The sequence below is a fragment of the Malania oleifera genome, chromosome 11, assembly GCF_029873635.1.
Source record: "Malania oleifera isolate guangnan ecotype guangnan chromosome 11, ASM2987363v1, whole genome shotgun sequence".
NCBI lineage: Eukaryota > Viridiplantae > Streptophyta > Magnoliopsida > Santalales > Ximeniaceae > Malania > Malania oleifera.
The window spans coordinates 67,537,315-67,561,311 of record NC_080427.1 but is presented as its reverse complement, the minus strand read 5'-3'; the positions used below and the strand labels follow the sequence as shown (position 1 = coordinate 67,561,311).

General features: G+C 35.3%; 1 protein-coding gene across 1 annotated transcript; it reads left to right on the top strand.

Moving 5' to 3' along the window:
* The first annotated feature begins 17,421 nt into the window (after positions 1–17,421).
* Positions 17,422–18,297, top strand: LOC131167583 (zinc finger protein 3-like). The gene has a single exon (XM_058126382.1). The coding sequence runs from the start codon at positions 17,422–17,424 to the stop codon at positions 18,295–18,297; it is 876 nt and encodes a 291-aa protein (XP_057982365.1).
* Positions 18,298–23,997: the final 5,700 nt, after the last annotated feature.

Below are 23,997 nucleotides of genomic sequence, written 5' to 3'. Positions count from 1 at the left end.
CTTCTCAAATATCTCAAATGGGCCAATAAGCTTAGGGCTCAACTTACCCTTCTTCCCAAACCTCACGATTCCCTTCAGTGGTTCTTCTTTCAGAAATACATGGTCACCCACTTCAAATTCCAATTCTCGATGGCGAGTATTTGCATAGCATTTCTGCCGACTCTGTGCTGCACATATTCTATCTTGAATAAGTCAAACTTTATCGTACGCTTATTGTACAATTTCTGACCCCAAAACTCGCCTCTCACCTAGCTCACTCCAGTATAAAGGAGAGCGGCACCTCCTACCATAAAGCGCTTCATAAGGTGCCATGCCAATGCTGGCCTGATAACTATTATTATATGCAAATTCTACAAGTGGCATGAACTAAATCCAACTACCCCAAAAATCTAACACACACGCTTGTAGCATATCCTCAAGTACCTAAATCGTTCTCTTTGTCTGACGGTCTGCCTAAGGATGGAAAGTGGTGCTGAATGCTAACTGAGTCCCTAAAGCCTCCTGTAAACTCTTCCAGAATCGTGATGTAAAACGAGGATCACAGTTTGGGACTAGGGATACCGGCACTCCATGGGGTCGAACAATCTCTACCAACCTGTTCATAGGGTAGCTAACTTTAATAGGCATAAAATGAGCTGTTTTCATCATCCTATCAACAATTACCCAAATGGCATTCTGACCATGTGGCGCCGGCGGTAGCCTAATAACAAAATCCATGGATATATGGTCCCACTTCCATTCAGAAATGAAAAGTGGTTGCAACTGTCCTATCGGCCTCTGGAGCTCAGTCTTAACCTACTAACATGTCAAGCACTACTGTACAAATTCTACAATCTCCCTCTTCATACGGCTTCACTAGAAATACTCTCGCAAATCTTTATACATTTTCGCACTGTCAGGGTGAACAATGTATAGAGACCTATGAGCCTCCTCTAGAATTGTTCTTCTAATGCTTTCATCTGTAGGCACACACAATCTAGTGTGAAATATCAAAGCCTCGTCATCTGAAATACTGAATTCCTCTCCCTGACCATCTTGTATTCTGGCTATCACTTGTGCTAATTCTGGATCTTTCCCCTGAGTAGCTTTAATTCTTTCGTATAGTATAGGTTGTACAACCATACTGGCAATAAATGCCAGAGGATCATCTTCCACTAACTCCATGTCGAGCCTTTCCAAGTCCATCTGAATTGGGTGCTGAATTGCTACTGCTAACTGCGCTGTATCCTCTAATTTACAGCTCAGTGCATCAGCCACCACATTTGCTTTACTTGGGTGGTAACTGATGGCGCAATCGTTATCCTTGATGAGTTCTAACCACCTTCTTTACCGCATATTCAACTCTTTTTGTGTGAAGAAATATTTTAGACTCTTATGATCAGAAAATATTTCATATCTCTCACCATATAAGTAATGCCTCCAAATCTTTAGTGCGTGCATTACTATAGCCAATTCCATATCATGAGTAGGGTAGTTCTTTTCATATTCTTTCAACTGCTTGGAAGCATACACTATCACCCTATTATGCGGCATCAACACACAACCGAGTCCTTTCAAAGACGCGTCACTGTAAATTACATAATCATCACCTCATGATGGAATCGTCAGTACTGGTGTAGTGACGAGCTGCTGCTTTAATTCCTGAAAACTTTGCTCACATTCTTCATCCCACACAAATCTGACATTCTTCCTGGTAAAATGCGTGAGAGGTCCTAATAAGGCTGAAAATCCCTCAACAAATCGATGGTAATAACTTGCCAGTCCCAAGAAACTTCTGAGTTGTTGCACGTTCTTCGGCCTGGCCCAATTCACCTCCTCATCAATCTTGCTGGGATCCACTGAAATACCATCTCTTGAGATCACATGGCCCAAAAACACTACCTTCTCAAGCTAGAACTCACACTTGCTAAACTTGGCATAGAGCTTTTCCTCCTTGAGTGTCTGTAGTACTTGCCTCAAATGCGCCTCATGATCCTTCAAAACTCCTCAAATAAACCAGTATATCATCAATAAAAACCATTACAAACTGATCTAGATACTGGTGAAAGACTATATTCATCAAGTCCATGAACATAGCTGGGGTGTTTGTTAGACCAAAAGGCATAACGAGAAATTCATAGTGCCCATACCTGGTCCTGAAGGCTGTCTTCGCAACGTCCTATGCTTTTACCCTCATTTGATGATAACCTGATCTGAGGTCGATCTTGGAATATGCCCATGTACCCTGGAGCTGATCAAACAGATCGTCTATATGGGGTAGAGGATATTGTTCTTAATAGTGACCTTGTTTATCTCCCTGTAATCAATACACATCCTCATAGACCTGTCTTTCTTCTTTACGAATAATACTGGAGCTCCCCATGGCGATACACTGGGTTATATAAATCCCTTATCCAACAGGTCTTGCAACTGATCCTTTAATTCTCCCAATTCAGATGAAGCCATATGGTAAGGAATCTTAGAGATCAGTGCTATCCCTGGAGGTAAATCTATAGCAAAATCCACCTCGCGTTTTGGAGGCAACCTAGGTAGCTCCTCTGGAAAAACATCTGAGAATTCTCGTACTATTGGTGTACTGTCAAGTTTCAATTAATTTTCTGACACTTCCTTTACAAAATACAAAAACCCCTGACCTCCGTCCAGGAGCAATTTGCTCATCTGCATGGCTGATCCTAGCTGCGATAGAGCACGTACACGTAAGCCAACAAACCTGAATTCTTGCTTACTAGGGGGTCTGGAAATTACTTCTTTCTAATGGCAATCAATAATGGCGTAGTTAACTACTAACCAATCCATACCCAGTATTACATCTAACCCACACAAATCTAACACGATTAGGTCAGCTGGTAGCACTCTCTCCTGAATTTCTATTGGAAAGCCTCAGAGTACCCTTTGACACCGCATCACTGACCCTAACGGTGTAGCTACTGATAATTCTATATCTAATGATTGGGTCTCACTTCCAGATAATTTGACATAAGACACAAAGACAAAGGAATGAGTAGCACCTGAATCAAATAAAACAACAACTAGATATGATAGAACAGTAAAAGTACCTGTCACCACATCTGCGGCCGTCTCAGCATCACCCGACGTCAAAGCATAAACCCTCGCTGAGGCTAGATTCCTCTGCTGGCCTCCCTGAGCCATCTGATATCCTCCCCGATAGGGCCTAGGAGATGGAACTTGTTCTAGTGGTCCTGGGCATGCACGTGCCATGCGGCTGGGTCTCCCACAACAGTAACATACATCTCTCCCTGCTCGGCACTCCCCCAAATGTTGTCTCCCACATGTCTAGCACACCAAGTAGGTCTGCATACCCTGATTCTCTTGATGTCCTGTCATCTGCCTCTGATCTCCCCTATCACGACCTCCTATCCATGGGCCTCGACTAGAACCAGCCCGAAAACCCTAAGGCATGGGCCTCTTTCTCTGACTCTGCGCTACTATACCTCTATGTATACCACTTTCAATAATCGTAGCTCTATCTACAACCTCTACAAATTTATGAGCCCTAAAACCAATCACCTGCTCAAACAAGTTCTACCTTAGACCCTCTTCAAACTTCCTTACCTTTTTCTCTTCATCCGGTGCTAAATATGGGGCAAATTGCGACAACTAATAAATCGAGCTGCATACTGAGATACAGTCATCTGCCCCTGTACTAGATGCATAAACTCTGCTGCCTTTGTGCTTCGAACGATAGTAGGGAAATATCGCTCAAAGAACAGCTCTTTGAATTGGTCCTATGTCACTGGCACTGGAACCGGCTTCTGCTCCTCAATCAGTCGCACTAATCTCCACCAGTGCTTCGCCTTTCCTGTCAATTTAAATGCCGCAAATACTACCTTCTATTCATCCGGGAAGCACAACCAATGTCTCCTCAATGTCCTGGACCTAATTTTCAGCTATAATTGGGTCATCTCCTTTAGAAAAATATAGGGGCTTCATCTACGTAAACTGCTCGATCATGCAGCTACGTTCCCCTGAGCTCCTAGCCATCTCAACCATCACCTGCTAGGTGATGTTGTGCAGTATTGCGTCAATCGCTCCATCTCCCATAATGGAAGGTCCTGGTCTATCTTCCCCAACATTCGTGCCACTACTTCCTAGGTCCATCCTGAAAAACAAGAAACACATTTTAAGAACCTTATCTCCTGTACCATCCGTATCTATCTCACTCAACAGAAATCCCTATTCACACCTTACTAACTCCCCAGTTCTAAATTCAAAATTAGATTATGTAACCCAGACACAGAATTCGACAATAGTTTACTATGGCTTTCTTGAAATCCTCACCTCAGGAAAGACACAGAAATCACTATGGAGATCCTGTACCCAAATTATGGAACAAACCTCAAATCCTTTCCTATACTCTGGTATTGCTTCCGCTGCGCTCTAAAGTCTACAAAACCTAACAACTTAGGCTCTGATACCAAACTGTAATGAACTGCTAATATTTTTTTTAATAATAATAAATAGTATGGAATTCCACTGCTCCGATATCTTCTAATTAATATAAAACCATCAACCTAAGTAGCGAGAAGCTGAATTCATATAACCATAACCATATATACAATACCAGAGTGCCATAATACTCTCAAAATATACATATACAACTATTCCCAAAATACCCTCAACTGAAACTAAGGCTATACAGAAATAACCTGCCAAAAATACTCACTCTACTAATAGGGCAGCACTGTAGCCCCTCTACCTGCGAGCTTGATATGCTCGCCTAGCTAGATCACCTGAAAAATATTAAACCACTAGGATGAGACAAAGCTCAATAAGACAAAATATGCTATTGCTAGTGTGTGGCAAGTGAGCTACATGCTTGTAAAATCTGATTTAGAAAAATACTATATATAACAAAACTGAATAAAACCTATATATTCGCTGCAATATAAATCATACCTATTTTTCTTAACATAAACTGATTTTTCTCCTAAATATTTTATTCATAATACTGCTAATATCTATAGGTAAGACTATTTTCTATAAAGCTGATCATACAGATATATAATAATTAAGAAAATTCCCTGGATGGATAACTGAAAGTCATAATTTAACCCCTCATGACAAGGTTGTGCGGCTCGAAGGAAGGACCTAACCTGGCTGGCTGAGCAGGGTAAGTCAATTGAACTCCAACAATCAGATCAGCCCCCTCAACCTATATCTGATGGGGAGTAAGTCCACAACATAGGCACGATCGACTTCTGAATACCACCTACTATCTGAGTAGTGGTTGCACTCTGTACTGAATATAGGTACGGTACCGAGCTTTGCTGACTAAATTTGGTCTATCAGGGTCTAATACTATATATAAATAACTGATATTTCTATAATACTTCTTTTACCATGATTTTATAACAATTGAATTAACCATAACATTATATAAACTGATCTAAATAAATTGTAATAACTGAATATTTGAGATATCTGCATAACTGAATATCTAAAATATCTGATTAACTATAGTAACTGAATGTTATGGTTCTGAGGTTTGTATATCATAATATTCTGAAAATACTGTAAAATACAAGTTTCTACACACATACTATAAATCATGGTATTCTGAAAATTATATAAACCCTATGCTGATCTAATATTAAACTCTTGCCACACAACTAAATATCAATATTACCAGGCTCTAAAAACTGTATATATGGTCCGAATAATAATATGCTAAAAACATATGATTTGTACTGAATCATAATAGAATTGCCTAGCATAGCATATTTCCCTTACCTGATTCCTGCTAAAATCCCCTATTGTGATTGGTCCAACACCCACAGGGTTCTCCACTCAACGTCCTAAAAACAATATATCCCAGAATAAAATATCATTATTTCTTCGACTACGACATTTCCTACAACTTCTGGAAAGCCTAATTTTGAATAAAAGACCTTACCCTAAATCTGGGATGAAATTCAACTCAGTCCCACCAATGATCCACTCCGGAAAACTTGGAGAGAACTTTCCCAATAGCGTCGTGGTGGTGCCAGATCGTCAATTCGACGAGAAATGGGGCCGAAATCGAAGAGAGAAGAGGGAAGAACCGTAGAGGAGAGAGAAAAAGAGAATTTTGCTGATAATTCTATGTATAATATGAGATTTATTCTATTTATACTTTGGCCTTTGTCGATGAACCACGTCACCTCGTCGACGAGGTAAAAAAGGAGGTTCATCGATGAATGCCTTCTCCTCATCGATGAAATTTAGAATTTGGAAAAAAACCTCTAGGTATCTTCTCATCAACGAAACGTGCCTTCATCAACGAGGTCCTCATATACCCTCATCGAGGAATCCCTTGTGTTTGTCGACGAGGCCTTGGTAAATTTTCTTGGGTTATTACAATCCTACTATCTTTTACTTCCTTAGTACCTTCATATGTAACTTTTAATTTTTCCCGAATCTCTTTAGCAGTGTTACAGACCATCACCCTATTAAACTCATTTACATATAGTGCATAGAATAGCAGCATTTATTTGCACAGATTTCCAATCTTATTCAGTATACTCATCTTCAGTCTTAGGTACATTTACTTTTTCAACTACTTTCATAAGAACATAGTTTCCCTTAGAAACCATTTTTTATACTTTCCAATCTACATTTAAAAGATATATATCTATTCTTCTTTTCCAGTAGGTGCAATTTATGCCGCAGAAAATAGGTGATCTAATGGACGAGTGTCTCTCACCGAATGGGGTTACACCGATGTGTGCCATGTGATCTTTTTACAACAATAACGGTTAAGTCTATGTAAACCCACTCTGATACCAAATGTGAATGATAGTGTTATCCCAAGAGGGGGATGGGTGAATTGGGTATTTCAAAAATATTTAATTTTATTTTACCACTTAATCCCTATTTCAATAGTTAACAAAATAATTGTAGGGGCTTGAAATTAATTCAAATTACTATCTCAATAAATTCAATTATACCCAATTAATTATCAAGTGCGTGTAATATTAATTAACATACAAATATGCAAAAGATGATAATGAAATGCAAGCAGAAATTAAAAAGTTAAGAGAAGATAGAAGGCAAACATGATTTTACGAGGTTCAGCCAATCCGGCCTACGTCCTCGGCTTGAGCAACCCACTCAAGGTTTCAACTAAATCCCTTCTCCTTTAATCGGGACAGAGTTTCCCTTACAATCCAATGCTTACGAGAGGCACAACTTCCTCTTACTCCACTGCTTACAAGAGGCACAACTTCCTCCTTACCTAGTTCACAACCCAAATAGTGATTACTATAGAATTACAATTCTACAAAACTCAATATTGCTTTCAACATAACTAGTGTGTACAATAGAAATCCTAACACATATTCATATGATAAAACTTGAAGCTCAATATGGATGTGACGATAAGATCGTTATATGAATGACATGCTTCACAAATCTACCCTTTAATCAATATCTCCCAAAAAATGATTTTATAAATAAGTGTTTTGGAGAAACATAAGGTTCGATTTCATAATACTTTATGCAAGAATAGAAAATAAGATCCTTTCAAAAATTAATCTTGAATAATGCGCAGATCTATATTCTTGCTATCAATAATTTGTAAAGTTGAATCTTTGAATAAATACACGATATTGAATATTGTAAAGATTTAAACACTATGTTTCAAAAATAATATCCCTCAAGAATATGTATTTAGAAGCTCTTAGGATTTGCAATCAAAATATTTCTTACACTAATCAAATAGCAAATCATGGAATGAAGATATATTTAAAAATTTCTTCAAGATTTTAGTTTTAAACAAAAAATTTTCTCAAGTAGTAATCTTTCACAAAAGTATATATAAATAATAACTCAAGATTAATTTCTCAAAATAAATATTCAAGAATAAGTTTGTGAGATGAAAAAGGTCTTTAAGAATTAGCAAACAATTAGTTTGATAACCAAACCATAATACCCAAGTTGTTTGCACAATATTCGCTGGAACTCCTTTTGAAAATCAACATAGCCCAAGCTTAGATATGATGTAAATGCTTTGAAATCGCAAACAAGAGCTTAGCAATGTGTTCGATGCTTTTATGAGTTGTGTATATGTTCAAGGCTCCCAATCATATGCCAAAGGTGAGGCACTAGGGTTTATAGATTATTTTTAAAAGTAATCTCGGCCTTAGATTAAGTCCTGACCATTGGATCAATTTGATCAAGTGAATAACCCACATGTTTTCTCTTTAAAGTTCATATTTTTAAAGTTCCCGCAGGTTCAGATGACTGAGCATTCGGGTTCAGACGTATGATATTCCTTAAAGCATTGAAAAGTATAGTCTGGACACAGGGTTAGACGATTGAACTAAAAGTTCAGTCGTCTGAAGGTGTTTTGCCTGTTCTGTGTTTTAGTAATTAAATCTTTAGATGACTGAACTAATTCTTCAGTCTCTTGAGGAAATTCTTCAGACGTCTGAAGGAAAACTTTAGTCGTTTGAGGTTGTATCTTCAAACTTCTAAGGGTACTCCTCAGTCGTCTGGGTAGACCAATTTCAAAATTTTTAGTTAAGTTTTCAAAATCATTTGTGCTCTCCTGCTTTAATCTCTTATAAAACATTTTACGGGATTCAAAATAAGTTCTTTAAGTCCATGTTTAACCTTAAAAGGTTTTCCTGAGATGCATGTGTAGGGTATATTTTGAGCTTCTAGCTATATCATATAAAATATGCACATACATCAATTCTAAATACTCATTCCCATGACGATCTTGAACTTGACGCTTGCATCTTCATTCTTTTACTCTTTTACTCTTTTACTCTTCTAAGGGAATCCTCATGGCTTCCATGACTTCATCACCTTCCGTGCATACTAAGTAACGTTCCTGCTTACATTCTCAATGCACATATCAAATACCAAGTGATTTGTCATTACCAAAATAGGATTGGACTCATAGGGTCAACATAAGGTTCATATATATTCAATGTTTTGTAACCCTAATGTAAGCTTGACATTGTTCATAGTGAGAATCAGAGTTTCTGCTCCCGTGGATGTAGGCAAATTTCTGAACCACGTAAATCTTGTGTCTTTTGATTATGTTTTCGTTCTTCTCATTACTGAGTGTGTGCTTCTTTAGTATTATTCATCATTGAGCGATTGCGTTGGTTGTTGTTGATTAATTCGTGTGTGAGAAGTGATTCCGTTGCGCATTCACGAACAAGACATTTTTAAAATAGCCCAGATAGTGTGCTAAACCCAGCATTGCAACCCACATTTTTCAAATAGCCCAAAAACTTTGAGCCTTGTTTAAATAAATTAAAAAAAAAAAAGAAAAAAAAGAAGAAGAGGGGGCCCAGTTTTGAAAGGGCCCATTAAGGCCCACTATTTCTTTAAAAACAAAGCCCATGTTTTCAAATAAATAACCCAAAGCCCATGTTTTTAAATATATAACCCAAAGCTCATATTCTGAAAACAACTTGAAGCCCACTTATTTAAGCAACCTGAAGCCCACATTTTTAAACATTTTGAAGCGTAATAGTCTGAAGTCCACGTTTTTAAAACCCAAAACCCTGTTGTAGAAAAACCCTTGCACCCAAATATCAAAATCAAACTCCAAAGCCCAGGCCTGAAACAAAGCCCAAGTATTCAAGCAGACCTGAGTCCATGGGTCCCAAGCTCAATCCTTGAACCATTCAGAGTCAAACCAGCGAGTCAACCCTAACCAAAAACCCACGGAGTCAACTCAGAATCAACCTAGTTTGACCCGCAAAGTTTGGGGTGAGTCAACTCACCTCAAACCTAATTCAATCCTCGAATCCAAATGCAAGATTTCTAAGAAAAAAATGATGAGAAAAGAAAAGGGGGACTCATCTATCATGTTGAAGCAGATCTAGGGTTCTTCTTTGAGCCTTGTATCTTTGTATAAACCTGCAAAACAACCACAAAACCAACAAACAAAAACATTAGAGAAGAAAAGGAGAAAGAAAGGTGAAAAGAAATGAAACAAAACATATATGAGGGGGGGGGGGGGAGGGTCAGATCAAAGGGTAGCATCGTAGGTCTGAAAACGCTTGTAGATATGAAAACCCTAGGAGAAAAGGGTAATCGAGAGCCATTGTAGATCTGAGAGGTCACATATCTAAGTAAGAGAACAAAGAAGAGAGAAGGAGTCATGAAGGGGTCTGAGAGCACCACAGAGGTGAGGAAGCAATCAGGGATCTGAGAGGTTGCAGATAAGAGGAAGAGAACCAGAAGAAGAAAGAAGGAGAAGAGGCTGAAGCCTCACATGGAAGAAAGAACAGAGAGAGAGAGAGAGAGAGAGAGAGAGAGAGAGAGAGAGAGAGAGAGAGAGAGAGAGAGAGAGAGAGAGAGAGAGAGAACGCAGAGGAAGAGAGAGAAGAGTCTAAGAAGAAACAAAGAACATGGATATGCAAAAAAATCCAATTAAAACTTATGGCATTTATTCTGGAGAAATATATATAAGAAAATATCAAGCCAATAATAGATTTGAACTCTAAGTGTTAGTTGCCCTTCAAAAGGTGATTCAAAAACATACTTGTTTATGGAGCTACAACCAAGTTGTTGCAACAAAGTTGTGTATTGAGCCAAGGATGAAAACTATGAAGTTAACTTTTAGCATTATGTATAACGTGATTTACAAATGCAACACAATTATATATCTTAGAGTAAGATTCAAGAAAAAGTGTAACACTGCAAAAAGTTGTTTGAGAAGAATATTTAAAAGTGAGAATTTAAGATTTTATATATTGTAAGACCTAGAACGTTTATTAAGGTTAATTAATTATCTTTTTTTGAGTTTCTTTATTGTAATTGTTCTTCAATGCACAAGGATGCAGAATATTAAAGAACAAGTTATTTGCTTTCTTTGAGAATTTTTGCATCATTCTAATTTTTAAATATTGTGCATTTGGAAAGAACACACAAAGCCTTACTACAATGCTTAAAAAGATGGATGAGGATGAAGAAAATAGAACTGGTATTGGCAAAACAAAATAAAAAATACTAATTATTTTTTAGGAGGATGTTAATGTGTCATGCATATATGGAGGGAACTTAAGCATCTATGTAGCTGATGTAATTTATTAAAAGAAGAGAAAGGACCTCAAAAAAAAAAAAAAAGAAGTGAAGATGGTGAACCCGACTTTGTTGAAGCTACATACATCAGCCCTTAGTGTAGAAGAGAGATACCAAAGCTCTTTATAATGATCTCTAATGATGTTTTCTTCACCTATTTTTAAGTTATGATCTTTAATAATGCTTTCTTCACCTAGTCATCTAATGAATCTTGGATGCAATTGACAAAAGATCGGTGCTTATTAGTAGCATATAATGCTTTACTAATAGATGGCTTGTGATAAGATCTACTTTAAATTTTAAATATGGATCTAGGTAGTTGCCATTATTTGCTATGATATAAGTGTTTGTTGAATAATACTATGTATTTTGAACCGTGAATTTTAAATCTATGGATGTTGGTACTGGTTAGTTAACTCTATCTGTGGTTGTGTTTAAACTAGTGTAATGCAAGTGTAATGTGATAATTTGAATGCAAGATATTGATATTTGCAAGTTGAGCTAAATGTGTTTATATTAAGTTTCGCTTCACGAGTTTTCCATAGATTCATTATGTATGTAGTTTGCCAGTTGTTAACTTTTTGGTCAGATCTCTGTTTTGATTATGACAAACCACAGTATTTCATCTGTGTGCTTTGAGTATTTGAGCATGTTATGTTTTAGTTTAGCACGAATAATAATGCAATTTGGAAGCCGAGAAGCACTTACATGAGTACATCATTCGGCGCATTCCATAGTTGTCGAGGAATTAAGCATAAAGCCTTTATTTGTTTTAAGTTGTAATTTGTTTTAATGCATATCATGCATGGTAGGAATATAATCTCAACAACTCAACATGACCGTAGATTGACCATAGGGATCCAAATGTCATTAGGGCACCCTTCGGTCGACTGATACCAGGTTTTTAGGCTTAATTGAAAGGCCTAGACCATAGATTGACCTTAGGTCCTTGCACATACGCATAAAATAATCCTCATAATCACTTATATTATCAAGGGATTTAATTGGAGAAAAACTAGACTTATAGGCAAAAGTTGTGAGGATTCGGGTGACTGAACCCTTAGTGTTCAAAACACTTTGGGCGCCCGAACCCTTAACCGGTCAGAAGGTTGACTTGGTTTCAGGCGACTGAACAATTTTGACCGTAGCGTCCTCGGGTGACCGAATCGCTGATCTAACCTCTCCCAACAACTTGGTAGCCCGAACTTATACGTTCAAAATAGCCTCGGGCGATCGAACACCTGAGCTCAGTAAATCCAACTCTAGACCAGGCGACCGAAACGTGGACAGAATGGAAATCTCCTTGGTTCATCAAACTGAGCCTATACTCGGGCACCCGAACCTTCAAAAATAACTTTTTGAGCTATGTCTGTTCGAGCGAACCTTGGATTAGGCACCCAAAACTCTCGAGTTGTTTTATTTTTTAACCGAGGTAAAATAGGTTAAACATGGTTAATTTTTCTAAACACTTTTAAAAAATTTTTAAGAATTACCCTGGTGTCCCCAACGGTCATAATTTGTGCAATGTCTATAAATATATGTTCATTTGCACAAATTATAGATAGATTAGTGAGTTGATTAAGAAAAATTCTCTCTAAATTTTTGAGATTTCCTTACTCACATTCAAGCCTAAAATTCTTCATCCATTGCTATTTCTTTACTAATACAAGCGTGGTAAGAGTGCATTGAGTTATCCTACATTATTCCCACTTGCTTATACTCTCATAGATTGTGTTGATTGTTGATTTTTTAAAAGAGAATTAAGCCAAAAATTTTCCTCATAGATTTAGTTCATAAATTTATTGTGTGGGGGAAATTTCACTAGCTTGTGAGTCTTAGCACTTTATTGCAAGACTCTTAAGCTTGCTTGTGTTTTTGAAGAACATTTTTTTTTTACAAGCTTACTTGCAAATATCTCTTGTACTTAATCTTTTGAAAATCATTTAGAGATATTTTATTATACTCTTGGAAATCTTTGAAACATTATTTGTGGTTGATATATTTATGTAGATAGTTTCAAAGAAACTTTGCTAGCTCACTCTCATACATTGATTGCACATTGATATAATATTGAGAGTAGTTTCACACATCTTCACTAAGCTTATATTTCCTATCATCTGGAAGTGTATTAATTATTTTCTGTGTGCACTAGTACAAATCTGCTTGTTGAAACATATTGTTTGTACACAAATTATATTGTGAAATACTGTTGTATTCCAGGCATGGCGTGAGGGGGCGGTAATCCAGCCCAGAAGGATTGTTTGTAAAGGTTAAGGTCAATCCTGTACTAATTGATCTGGTTGTATTTAGGTGCCACTCCACCCGTTAAGTGAGTCCATAGTGTGATCCTTGTGCTTGTGAGTCAAGGCGGGAACATAGGCAATATTGGTCGAACCCGATAACATTTCTTGTACGTGCTTTTAATTTTCACATTTTAAATTCCAACACATGAATGTTTGTATTTTACTATTGTGAATGATTGAGTTTATAATTGTATAGACAAACCCTAAGTTGAGTAATACTGTTGCTATATTAGTTAAACGTAGGAGAATTTTTTAATACCCAATTCACCCCCCTCTTGGGAATACACCAAAGTCGACACCAGTAAAATATATATTAAAAAGGAAGATGCTTAATTAGAAAAACTGAATCATATACTAAATGGTAATCTAAGTATATGAGATGATGACTTTAATATTTGAAGTTGATAGCTATAAGTTGAAATCAATAATTTGTATAATTGTCGATTTGCAAATGAAGTTGAAGTTAAAGTTTAAATTTATGGCAAGATGCTACTCATCTATAAAATAAATGAATAATGAATAAGATGAATTGGTAACTTAGGTGTAATGCGATGACTATGAAATTGAACATTGATAGCTATTAGTTGTCAATTTTAGAAAAAATTGAATAGGATTAAAGGATGAGACTATGTGTCTATTGTGAAGGAGTTCAATGAAATTAAGGAATATATCAGGCGTTGTGTAGTTTTGGAAAATAGTTTTTATGTTCCATTTTAGTCTTCAAAAAATTTTAAAAAAAGTTAGTCAATTCTTCATTTTTGCAACATTTGTATAAGAAAATGAATAACAATAAATAATTTTGACACTAATTGCTTGTGAAAATAATTTAACATTTTTATTTATAATTTTTCAAATAATTATAAAAATGTCATCTTACTTTCTAATTTTCCAAATTTATATAGACAAGTTGGAAAATATCATTTCAACTTTATTATTTTTTCTAATTTTCCAATTTTTTTTCTTTGGAATTTAGATTTTGGACTTTAATTTGAATAAATTAGGCATAAAAATTATTCTAAATCCATACAAATCTAAATTGAAGCCCCAAAATCCATGATTCCAAATATTATCTCATATAAAATTTGGAAAATTAAAAAACAAGTTGCATTTTTTGTGAAAAAAATATTTCCACATTTAAAAAACTCCTTATTTTTCTACCTTTTAATACGAATATTGAAAAATAAAAAATAAGCTAAAATTTTTATAATTTTGTAAAAAAACTAAAAATTAAAAAATAGAAAATTTTTCCACAACTAAACAAGCTCTTAAAATTTTACGGCAACATAAAAATGAGATTAAGTTGAAGTTTGTACATGAAAGATTTCAAAAATAAATAATTTTTTTATTGGAGAAATTTTTTAAAATACTTTATTTTTCAATCCATTCTAGTAATTAGATTAGAAAGATCGCAACAAAAAATACAACCAAGCATCACGCTCGTATAAATGCAATCCATAAAAAAAATAAAAAGAAAAAGGTTAGTGGAAAGCATGCCCTTTTTCTCCAAAATATTCATTACATGAGACTTTTATAATATTATTTTCTACAAAGCTTATAATAAGATGGTGTCAAGAAAATGCCTAGAAATAATTTTTTTTTAAATTTATTTTTCTTATAGACATATCTACCTTTTATGACTTAATTATTAAAGGAAAATAAAAGTAGCTATAGTAATAGTTTGGAATTAAAATTTGTTATACCTAAATTCAAAATAAGAGTTGAAAAATGAATTGTGATTTGTCACTAATGAAGAAAGAACTATTATTGAACCCTTAAGTGGATAGCTAACATTCAATAAGCATATTTGGAAGTTAATATAGAATGTTATTTGTAGTGTTTCTAACTCTTCGTAATGTTCAAAATAGTTAGATATGAATAAAATTAATAAGAAACTTTAACGTAAGAATATTATTATTGATATTCTGTATATAGTGAAAGGTCTCTATTAGTAAAACAATATATATGTGTGTGGAGGTGTGTGTATTCGGTTTATTTATAAAGATAAATAGTGCATTATTTAGAACAAAGTAAAGATATTCTATTTAAAAATATTTAATATTAATCCATGTAAAAAGTTGTTGATGTGAATTCTTTTAGTATATGAATCAAATTAGCAAGCCAAATGTAAGCAAGGCACTAAAAATTTATTCATGATTGAATTACTTTTATTACCTCCTAAAATAGACCTAGATTAGATAAGAACTAAAAGTAATTAATTAATAATTAGTTTATTTATGAAAAAAAATTTATGTCATTCAGGCTATAATTAGGGATATTTTGGTCCAAAAATAATTACTTGTACGTATGTTTATTCCTGTAAATTCAACTTTATATTGGTTCGAATATTCAATATAGAATGTGGGGAGGTGAACATCTTTTATCCAAATAAATATTTTGAATATTAAGGCAATATACCAACATAATACATTAAGACAAATAGACACATCGATAAATTTTAAAGAATAGTCAATAAAATAAGAAAAAAAGTGATTACTCCAATATACTATTATATGATGATTTTGAATTACATCTTTACAATATTTATTGTGCATTCTATGTATTATTATTTGTAAAAAGAGTTATTACACGTAACATGTATTATAATACACATAAATAATATGTATCATTATGTTAAGCTAACATCATCTGTTTGATTATCGATAGAACCCACCAGTTCAATTAGTTCGATCGATCCAATGGCTTCACTGGATTGGTTGCTAGTCCGTATTATAAAACCTCAATCCTATGTGTTGAAACCTCAACCAAACCATTTCCCCATCTTCCCCAAACCAAACCATATCCCTCAAAAAGAAAATGCCCAAACCATTGTGAAGAAGTAGTTTTGCAACTCATTTCCAATACCATGTGAAGCAAAGAGAACAGTAATATTTCATTTTTTTGTATTAAATGATCTTTTAAAAGCCTCTTGATACTTTCTCAATGAAGAAAAGTTTATTTATGTCACATTTTTGAATCTTCATTCAAAATAAAATCAAATCACATGAATCAAATAAAGTAGGAACTAACATAAATGATTTAGTGAAACATTAACAAATAAATAATTAACTTCAAAATAGTATATTACATTAATGAAGAGCATGCCTATCTCATATAATATAAAGACCAATATTGATGCTCATTTGGTTCAAAAATTATTTTTAATTTTTTGAAAATGAAAACAATAGTAAAATGTAACTTTTTCTTTTTTCTTTTCAGAGTCTTACCATGTTCAAAACCAACTAGACCCATTTTTTCATCTTAACATTTTTTTTTCTATTTTCAAAAATAGAACAAAAATAATAAAATAATAAGCGAATCCTAACTCATCTTCTACTATATAGTTTCTATTTTCGTGATCTTGGAATAGGACAATAACATTTGAGTTTTATCTTAACAAGTTAAAAACCCAATGTAATAAATTCATTATAAGTTCACATGCATGTGTATCTTGTTAGACAAAATAAAATAATGTAATTTTTAATATTGTATTAAAAGGTTAATAATGATTGGAGAAACATATAATAAAAGTTTACCATTCAAAAAACAAACAATTAATACACTCTAATTCATAATTTTTTGGCCAAAAAATAAAAATTAAAAGAGGGGGGGGGGGGGAAGAGAGAGAGAGAGAGAGAGAGAGAGAGAGAGAGAGAGAGTTGAAAGATATGATCTAACAGCTAAAAAAGTAAATGAAGGGGGGAGGGAGCCTCTTCCATGCCATGCAAGAAAAAGAAAAATGGTAAATACAGAAACTAAACCCCATCTTCAATGCATGCAATATGGCAAGTCCAAAACATAATAATGTCTTCAAAATATTCTTCTGTTTATGGAATGTTGAGTAATTAGAGTATAATCACGTTCTGCTTCTGAAAATATTTTTGGTATAATTGCACATTAAGCCTTCTAACAACACCATATCTCTCTCTGCTTCATCTCCCTTCATCTTCTTCCCTTCTTAATTTCTCCCTCTTTCTTCTCTTTCCATAATCTCCGAGATTTGATTCTCTCCCCTCCTCTCCTTTTATAAGCTTCTCTCTCCCTCCTCTCCTACATCTTTTTTCCTATGGAGCCAATGCCATCGCCGCCCCCCACCGAGCCATGCCTTTCCGACCACGCCTCCAGCATTTCTGCAGCCTCCGACAGAACAACCCCGGATGGGAAAAAGCCTCCCTGCTCTGAGTCCGGCGGCCTCAACCTCCTGCTGGACCTCAACCTCTACAAGGTCGACGACGCCGATCGCGGCAGCGGCGGCGGCGGCGGCGGTGCTGGTCTAGAACTCAACCTCCTCAACTCCGCCGCGAAGGCGGGTTCCTCGTCGACGACAGAGACGGCGGCGCGAGAGAAGCAGACGTCGTCGGAGCAGCCTCGTGTGTTCTCGTGCAACTTTTGCAAGCGGGAGTTCTCGACGTCGCAGGCGCTCGGCGGCCACCAGAACGCGCACAAGCAGGAGCGCGCGCTGGCCAAGCGCCGGCAGGGGATGGACGATGCGTCGCCGCACTTCGGCCACGCGCAGCCGCATTACTTCACGTACCCCACCATCCCCAACGCCCTATCTCTCTACGGTTCTCTAAACCGGTCGAGCCTTGGAGTTAGGATGGACTCCATGATTCATAAACCCTACTCGTGGACCCCACTGAGTCACCGGTTTGGGCACGGCAGCTGGTCTAGGCTAGCCATGGTCAACCAACAGCCATCTTTGGATAAGTTGAGACTCGAAGGTTTTCACAGTAATCCTCATCACGGCGGAGAGCTGGGGAGTGTTCCCGGGCCTCCTCCGGCTAGCGGTGGTAACATCGGAGTTCCAGCGGCGGCGGTCGCCGCGGACTCGACGCCGATTGCGAAGAGCAAACAGATAGGTAGCGATTTTCTGTTGCCGGAACGGCGTCCGGAGATTGATCATCATCATCGACTCGATGGTTCAGAACTCGATTTGTCCCTCAAGCTTTGAGTTTTGTCTATTTGATTTTGATAATGTTTTCACGCGATTGATTTTATAAATTTATTTGCGAATTAAATGGGTTGATTATTTTTCGGGAATAAATCTCAAAATACATAATACCTCTCTCTCTCTCTCTCTCTCTCTCTCTCTCTCTCTCTCTCTCTCTATATATATATATATATATATATATATATATAGTAAAATTTTCAATTCGTCAAACTTAATAATGTTGATTTTTTTTTTCTTTTTTTTTTTTATGATTATAATAATCTTCTTCCATTGTGTGTCCTAAGATAATCTCAAATACAAGGTACATTAATTGCATGTTCTAAGAATACCGTGTCACCAAAATATCCCAAACAAGTAAAAGACTTGTTTATCTTGAGAGTATCCATTTTACATTAAAATCTCATTTGTTGGTAGACGTTTTTAGTTGACTGTCAATGAATAATAAAATTCTTACTTTGGATAGTTTGCAAAAACAGAGGTTGGATGTTAGCCCCTAATTAGGTGTGTTCTGTGTAACAAAGAAAGTGAAGACATGAATTATATTTTCTTGCACTATTATTTCAGCAAGCAGATTTGTGTTAAGGAACATTTAATCACATGGTGAATATGTTGAAATCAATGTTCTTAACATAGAATTGTTCAAAGCTCAAAGAGTTTCTTAAAAAGATGAAAGCAGCTATTGCAATAGCCATTTATTGGGAAATTTGGAAGGAAAAGAACAAAAGAATCTTTAAGAAGAACTACTTGATAATTAGTGTTTATCAAATTTGTATCTTTGGATTAGATCCAATTCTTTGTTATCTCACCTAGACTAAGTACAGTTTTCTTGCATTTTCCAAGAGTTGGAAGGGTGATTAAGTTCATCCCTTCCCCTTTCTATTATATTTTTCCTTCAAGACGGTGGATTGAAGCCTCTTGCTTCTCACTCCTTTAATATAAATTTACCTTCTTTTCTTAAAAAAAGGATTAGGAAGATGTTTGCTAGTAAATATGAAGCGTAGTGAATTTTTTTAGGGTACTTTCAAGCACCATGATAGTTTTGACTAGTTTATATGGTAGATTACTCATTGGGAGCATGAAATTCAAGCATTGATTTTGAATTTACGAAAATTTACACATTATGAAATTTAAAATTGTGCATGTAGAATTTGATTAAATTGCATTTCACTTATTACCATTTTAATTTAGATTTGATTTTGATTTAGTTTTTATCTTGTTTTTGGAAGTTCATATTTCAAACCTTGAATTTGAATTTGTGAACTTGAATGAAAATTATATTGGGGTTTCTTTTTCTTCTTTTTTTCCCTAAATGCATCAAAATTAATATTCAGAACCCTAAATCTATGCTGTCAATCACAACCTTAAAATTTTGATTTTTATATTTATGATATCATTAAACTAAATAAAACCTTATAGATCAAAATGTTACAATTTCTTAGGAAAATATGATTTCTTTATTTAAAAGGACACTTATGCATCATAATAGAATAAATATTCTTAAAAAAGTTTTGTCTCATTTTTTAAAAATATTCCAAGAACATTTTAAAGCTTAACAAAATGTGATTAATGATGACCTAACAACATTTTTTGAATACTTATTAGTAGCTTAATTACTTGAAATATGATTTTTAAAATAAATAACTAGAAATTATGACAGTGGCAAATAATTATGCAACAAGATTTGGAATTGAAAATTCCTAGCAAAATTGCAATTTCTTGTGCATGCATTTCAATGCCTAATAACTCTAGATTTGATTCCTTTATTATTTTATATCATGATAGAAAAATACAAGTAATGAAATGTAAAATTTTAAAACTTTTATTATTAGGATTGAGTTTAACTAATGGCTATATGTGCTAGTTTTCTTAATGCCAAAACATTTTCTGTAGTAACCCGAAGATTTATAGTAATTAAATAATAAAAGAAAAGAGAGGAAAAGGAAAATTTCAAAAGGGACTCACAGGGTCTCGTCGACGAACGTAGGGCGCTCGTCGACAAGCATACTTCTTGGACTCGTCAATGTGAACACGTGTCTCATCGATAAGAACTTACTGAGAGGGGTTTAGCAAAGCTTGAAGTTCGTCGACAAGGGATTCGAGTTCTTCGACGAACTCCCTTCATAGACTCGTCGATGAGGTGACGTGTCTCGTCGACGAATCCGCATTTTATAAATAGGCCTAACTCAGGTTTTCTAGCGAGAAATTCATGCAAAATTTCTTCCCTCTCTCTCTCTCTCTCTCTCTCTCTCTCTCTCTCTCTCTCTCTATATATATATATATATATATATATATAACTCGTCCCTCTCTCCTTCTCTCTAGATTTCAGGCTCCAATTCTCCTTGTTTCGATGGTCGGAAGCCGCCACGCTACTCCTGGGAAGATTCTCTTTAAGCATGTTAGAGTAGATTGTTGGTTAGGCCAACTTGGGCACCATCCCAAAACTAAGGTAAGTTGATTATTTGGCTATTTTCAGTATTACCAGACTTATCAGAGTTTAGATTCTGTGTTGTATGAGGATATACTAGTATTTTATGGAGTAAAACTAGGGTATTATGTTTTCATGATTAGGGTATTTTTGGGACCCTGCAGATATGGGTTGAGGACCCCAACGGGTATATTTCTAGGAGCTCAGGTAAATTATAGTTTAGAAATATTGGATATGTGGAGTTGGGAAAAATATGAATGTAAAAATTATTAAGGTAAATTCAGTTGTGTGACTGAGGATTATATGAGTGTTATTTCAGGGTGTTGAAAATTATGAACACCGCATGCAAGAAATTATAGATAGTATTTAGAGCCCAGATACTCAGGTAAGGGGAATACATGTTATGCTAACCTTATTAGACACTTTATCAGTATAATATAGTATTTGATTAGAGCATGAAAATTAAACAGCTTTACATAACATATTTATAAAGTTTTATTGAATTGTGAGGCATGAGAAATACTGAAATATTATAGAATATGTTACACAATTTTACAGAAGCATGATTATATAGCCTAGAGAGTTATGAAACATAACTTATACAATTTTATATACAGAACTATAGCTATACAGAATTATACAGGAATACAATTTATATGATATACAGTATTTTATAGAATCACGCTCATACAATATTTTACAAAATTACAAATATGTAGTATATTTCATAACAAGATTGTACAACGTCTTATAGAATTGATTATACAGTGTTTTTATTACCATGATTGTACAGAAATATACAAAACCATGATTATACGGAATTTTATAGAACCATAAAATACAAAATATAGAACCATGATATACAAAAATATAGATTATACAAAATATAGAGTCATGACATACAGAATATAGAATTACAGTTACAGAATTACAGAATATACAGATATACAGTTATTACAGCGTCATGGCTATACAGTTGATATAGAATCATGGTTATTATAGAAATACAGAATCATGGTAAAACAATTATATTTATATAGAAATATTATTATATAGTATCAGACCCCGATGGAATACAACATCTTACAGAGCACGGTACCATTGCGATACAACATAGACAGTGCAACCATACGTCTCAAATAGAGTATGGTACAACCGATTGTGCCCTTAGATAAAGTTGTGAGCTCCCTAGCGTCCGGACCAGGTGGAGCGGGCCTTTCGTGTTATAGGCATCTAGATATGCATACAGTTAGGCTAGCACTGGAGGGTCAACCAGTGTTTAGCTCTGCCTACGAGCCACACGACCAAGTCATGAGGGTGTAAGTTATGACATATAGCCATCTAGGGGGAAGTTTACAAATATACGGTTATGTATAATACACATAGAAAGCAAAGATTATGTATTATAGATAGAAGTACTTTTGAATAGATAACTCAAGAAATTTTCATATTCTATATGACATAATCATGTGTTATTATACAGATGTTTTTCTCAATGTATATTGTATACAGTATTGATTAAATGATATGTTGCCAACTAACTCATATGTCACACACTGGTGATAATATGTTTCTGTTAGCTTTACCGTGATCCCAAGAAGGGGGGGGGTAAATTGGTATTTTTAAACTTTATCCCTTAGGTATTCCTCCTAACAGTAGTATGTTCATAATCCTATGGTCAATCTAGTGCAAGTAATATAAATATATCAGGAATTAAGTAAAGCAGTTTAATCAATCACACAAGCACCAGAAAGCAGTAAAAAGAGGGTGACACGCAGATATGTTATCGAGGTTCGGCCAACTGCCTATGTCCCCGCCTTGGCTAACTAACACAAGGATTATCACAATAACTTGCTCACTTAAACGGGTGGAGCGGCACCTATACAAACCAGGTCAATTAGTACAGGATTGATCTCAACCTTTAGACCAATCCTTACTGGGATGGATTACCGCCCCCTAAGGCCATGCCTGGAATCACTCAGATATTACAATCAAATGGTACAATATAAAAGTGCTTTCACGTAAAGCAGATTTGTACCCAAATGCGTTCAATCACATACACCACAGATGATTTAAAATGTAAGCTCAGTGTGGTCTAGATAGTTCAACTCTCAAAGGTATTTTCTATTAGTGTAATGCGTGCGTGAGAGTTTAAACAAGCAATCTTTGTATTTTAGTATGTTCTCAATAAAGATGCTCAAACAAAGATATCATGCAAGATTCAAATATTCCAAATAGCAGAATATGTCAATCACTTCAAATAGTGTACATGCTTGGTCTACAAAGGCTAAGCAATATTTGTGTTTAGCAAATGATATAAACTTTAATAATATTGCCACAAAGATTAGTATATCAAATACAAATATCTTTCCACAAAAATATCAATATGAATACCATAAGATATTTGAGTAAGTTTGAAAATATTTTTGCAAGCCAAAAACAAATACAAATTTCCTAAGATATTGCAATGAGAATGCAACACTCGGAAGTTCAACACAAGTCTTCTTAGGGTAGCCTTATTAGAAAAGCCTCCTAAGAATACTTAGGTTATGCTCTCGTAAAAATCGATTCAAACACTCATGAAATGAGAAAGCAAACCTCTGAATAAAAGCGCTCAATACACTTACAAATGATACAAAGAAGTGAAGAAGGTAAGTTTGAGTGGATTTGGAAAGAGTATGAGCAATGGGAAATATTTTGCTTGAGAGAGAAATTTAAAATTTTTGTTTTTTCTAATTAACCTACTAATTTTCCCAAATGAAGGGGTATATATAGACACCCTATGATTTTTGACCGTTGGGGACCTATTAGGAATTATTAGAAAAGTTTAATAACATTTTAAACATTTTAACCATGTTTAAAAATATTAACTGCGGTAAAAAACGAGGTGCAACTCGAGAGGTTCGGTCGACCAGAAAGGTTTCGGTCAACTAGATCTCATATGGTTCGGTCGACCAAGGCATTTTTGAACTGAGTGGTCGGTCAACTGAAAGTGCCTTTCTAAAGGCGATTTTCCATTTTACCGAGGTTCGATCGACTGGGCCATTTTGAACTGGCTAGTTCAGTCAACCAGACTGTTGGGATTTTTCCCGAGGTCCCTCAGTCGACTAGATAGTTGGAGTACAAAAATGGCTCGATCGACCAGATGATCAAAATGTTGACCCAGGGGGTTTCAGTCGATCGGGGCTTTTTGACCTACCTGGTTCGGTCGACCAGGGCCTTGGTCAACTATTGACCCAGGCCTATTTCGGTTGACCAGGACAAAATGAACTGCC

What these genes read in the sequence shown, in the direction of transcription:
- LOC131167583 (XM_058126382.1), top strand. Translation starts at nt 17,422, where the DNA reads ATGCCATCGCCGCCCCCCACCGAGCCATGCCTTTCCGACCACGCCTCC.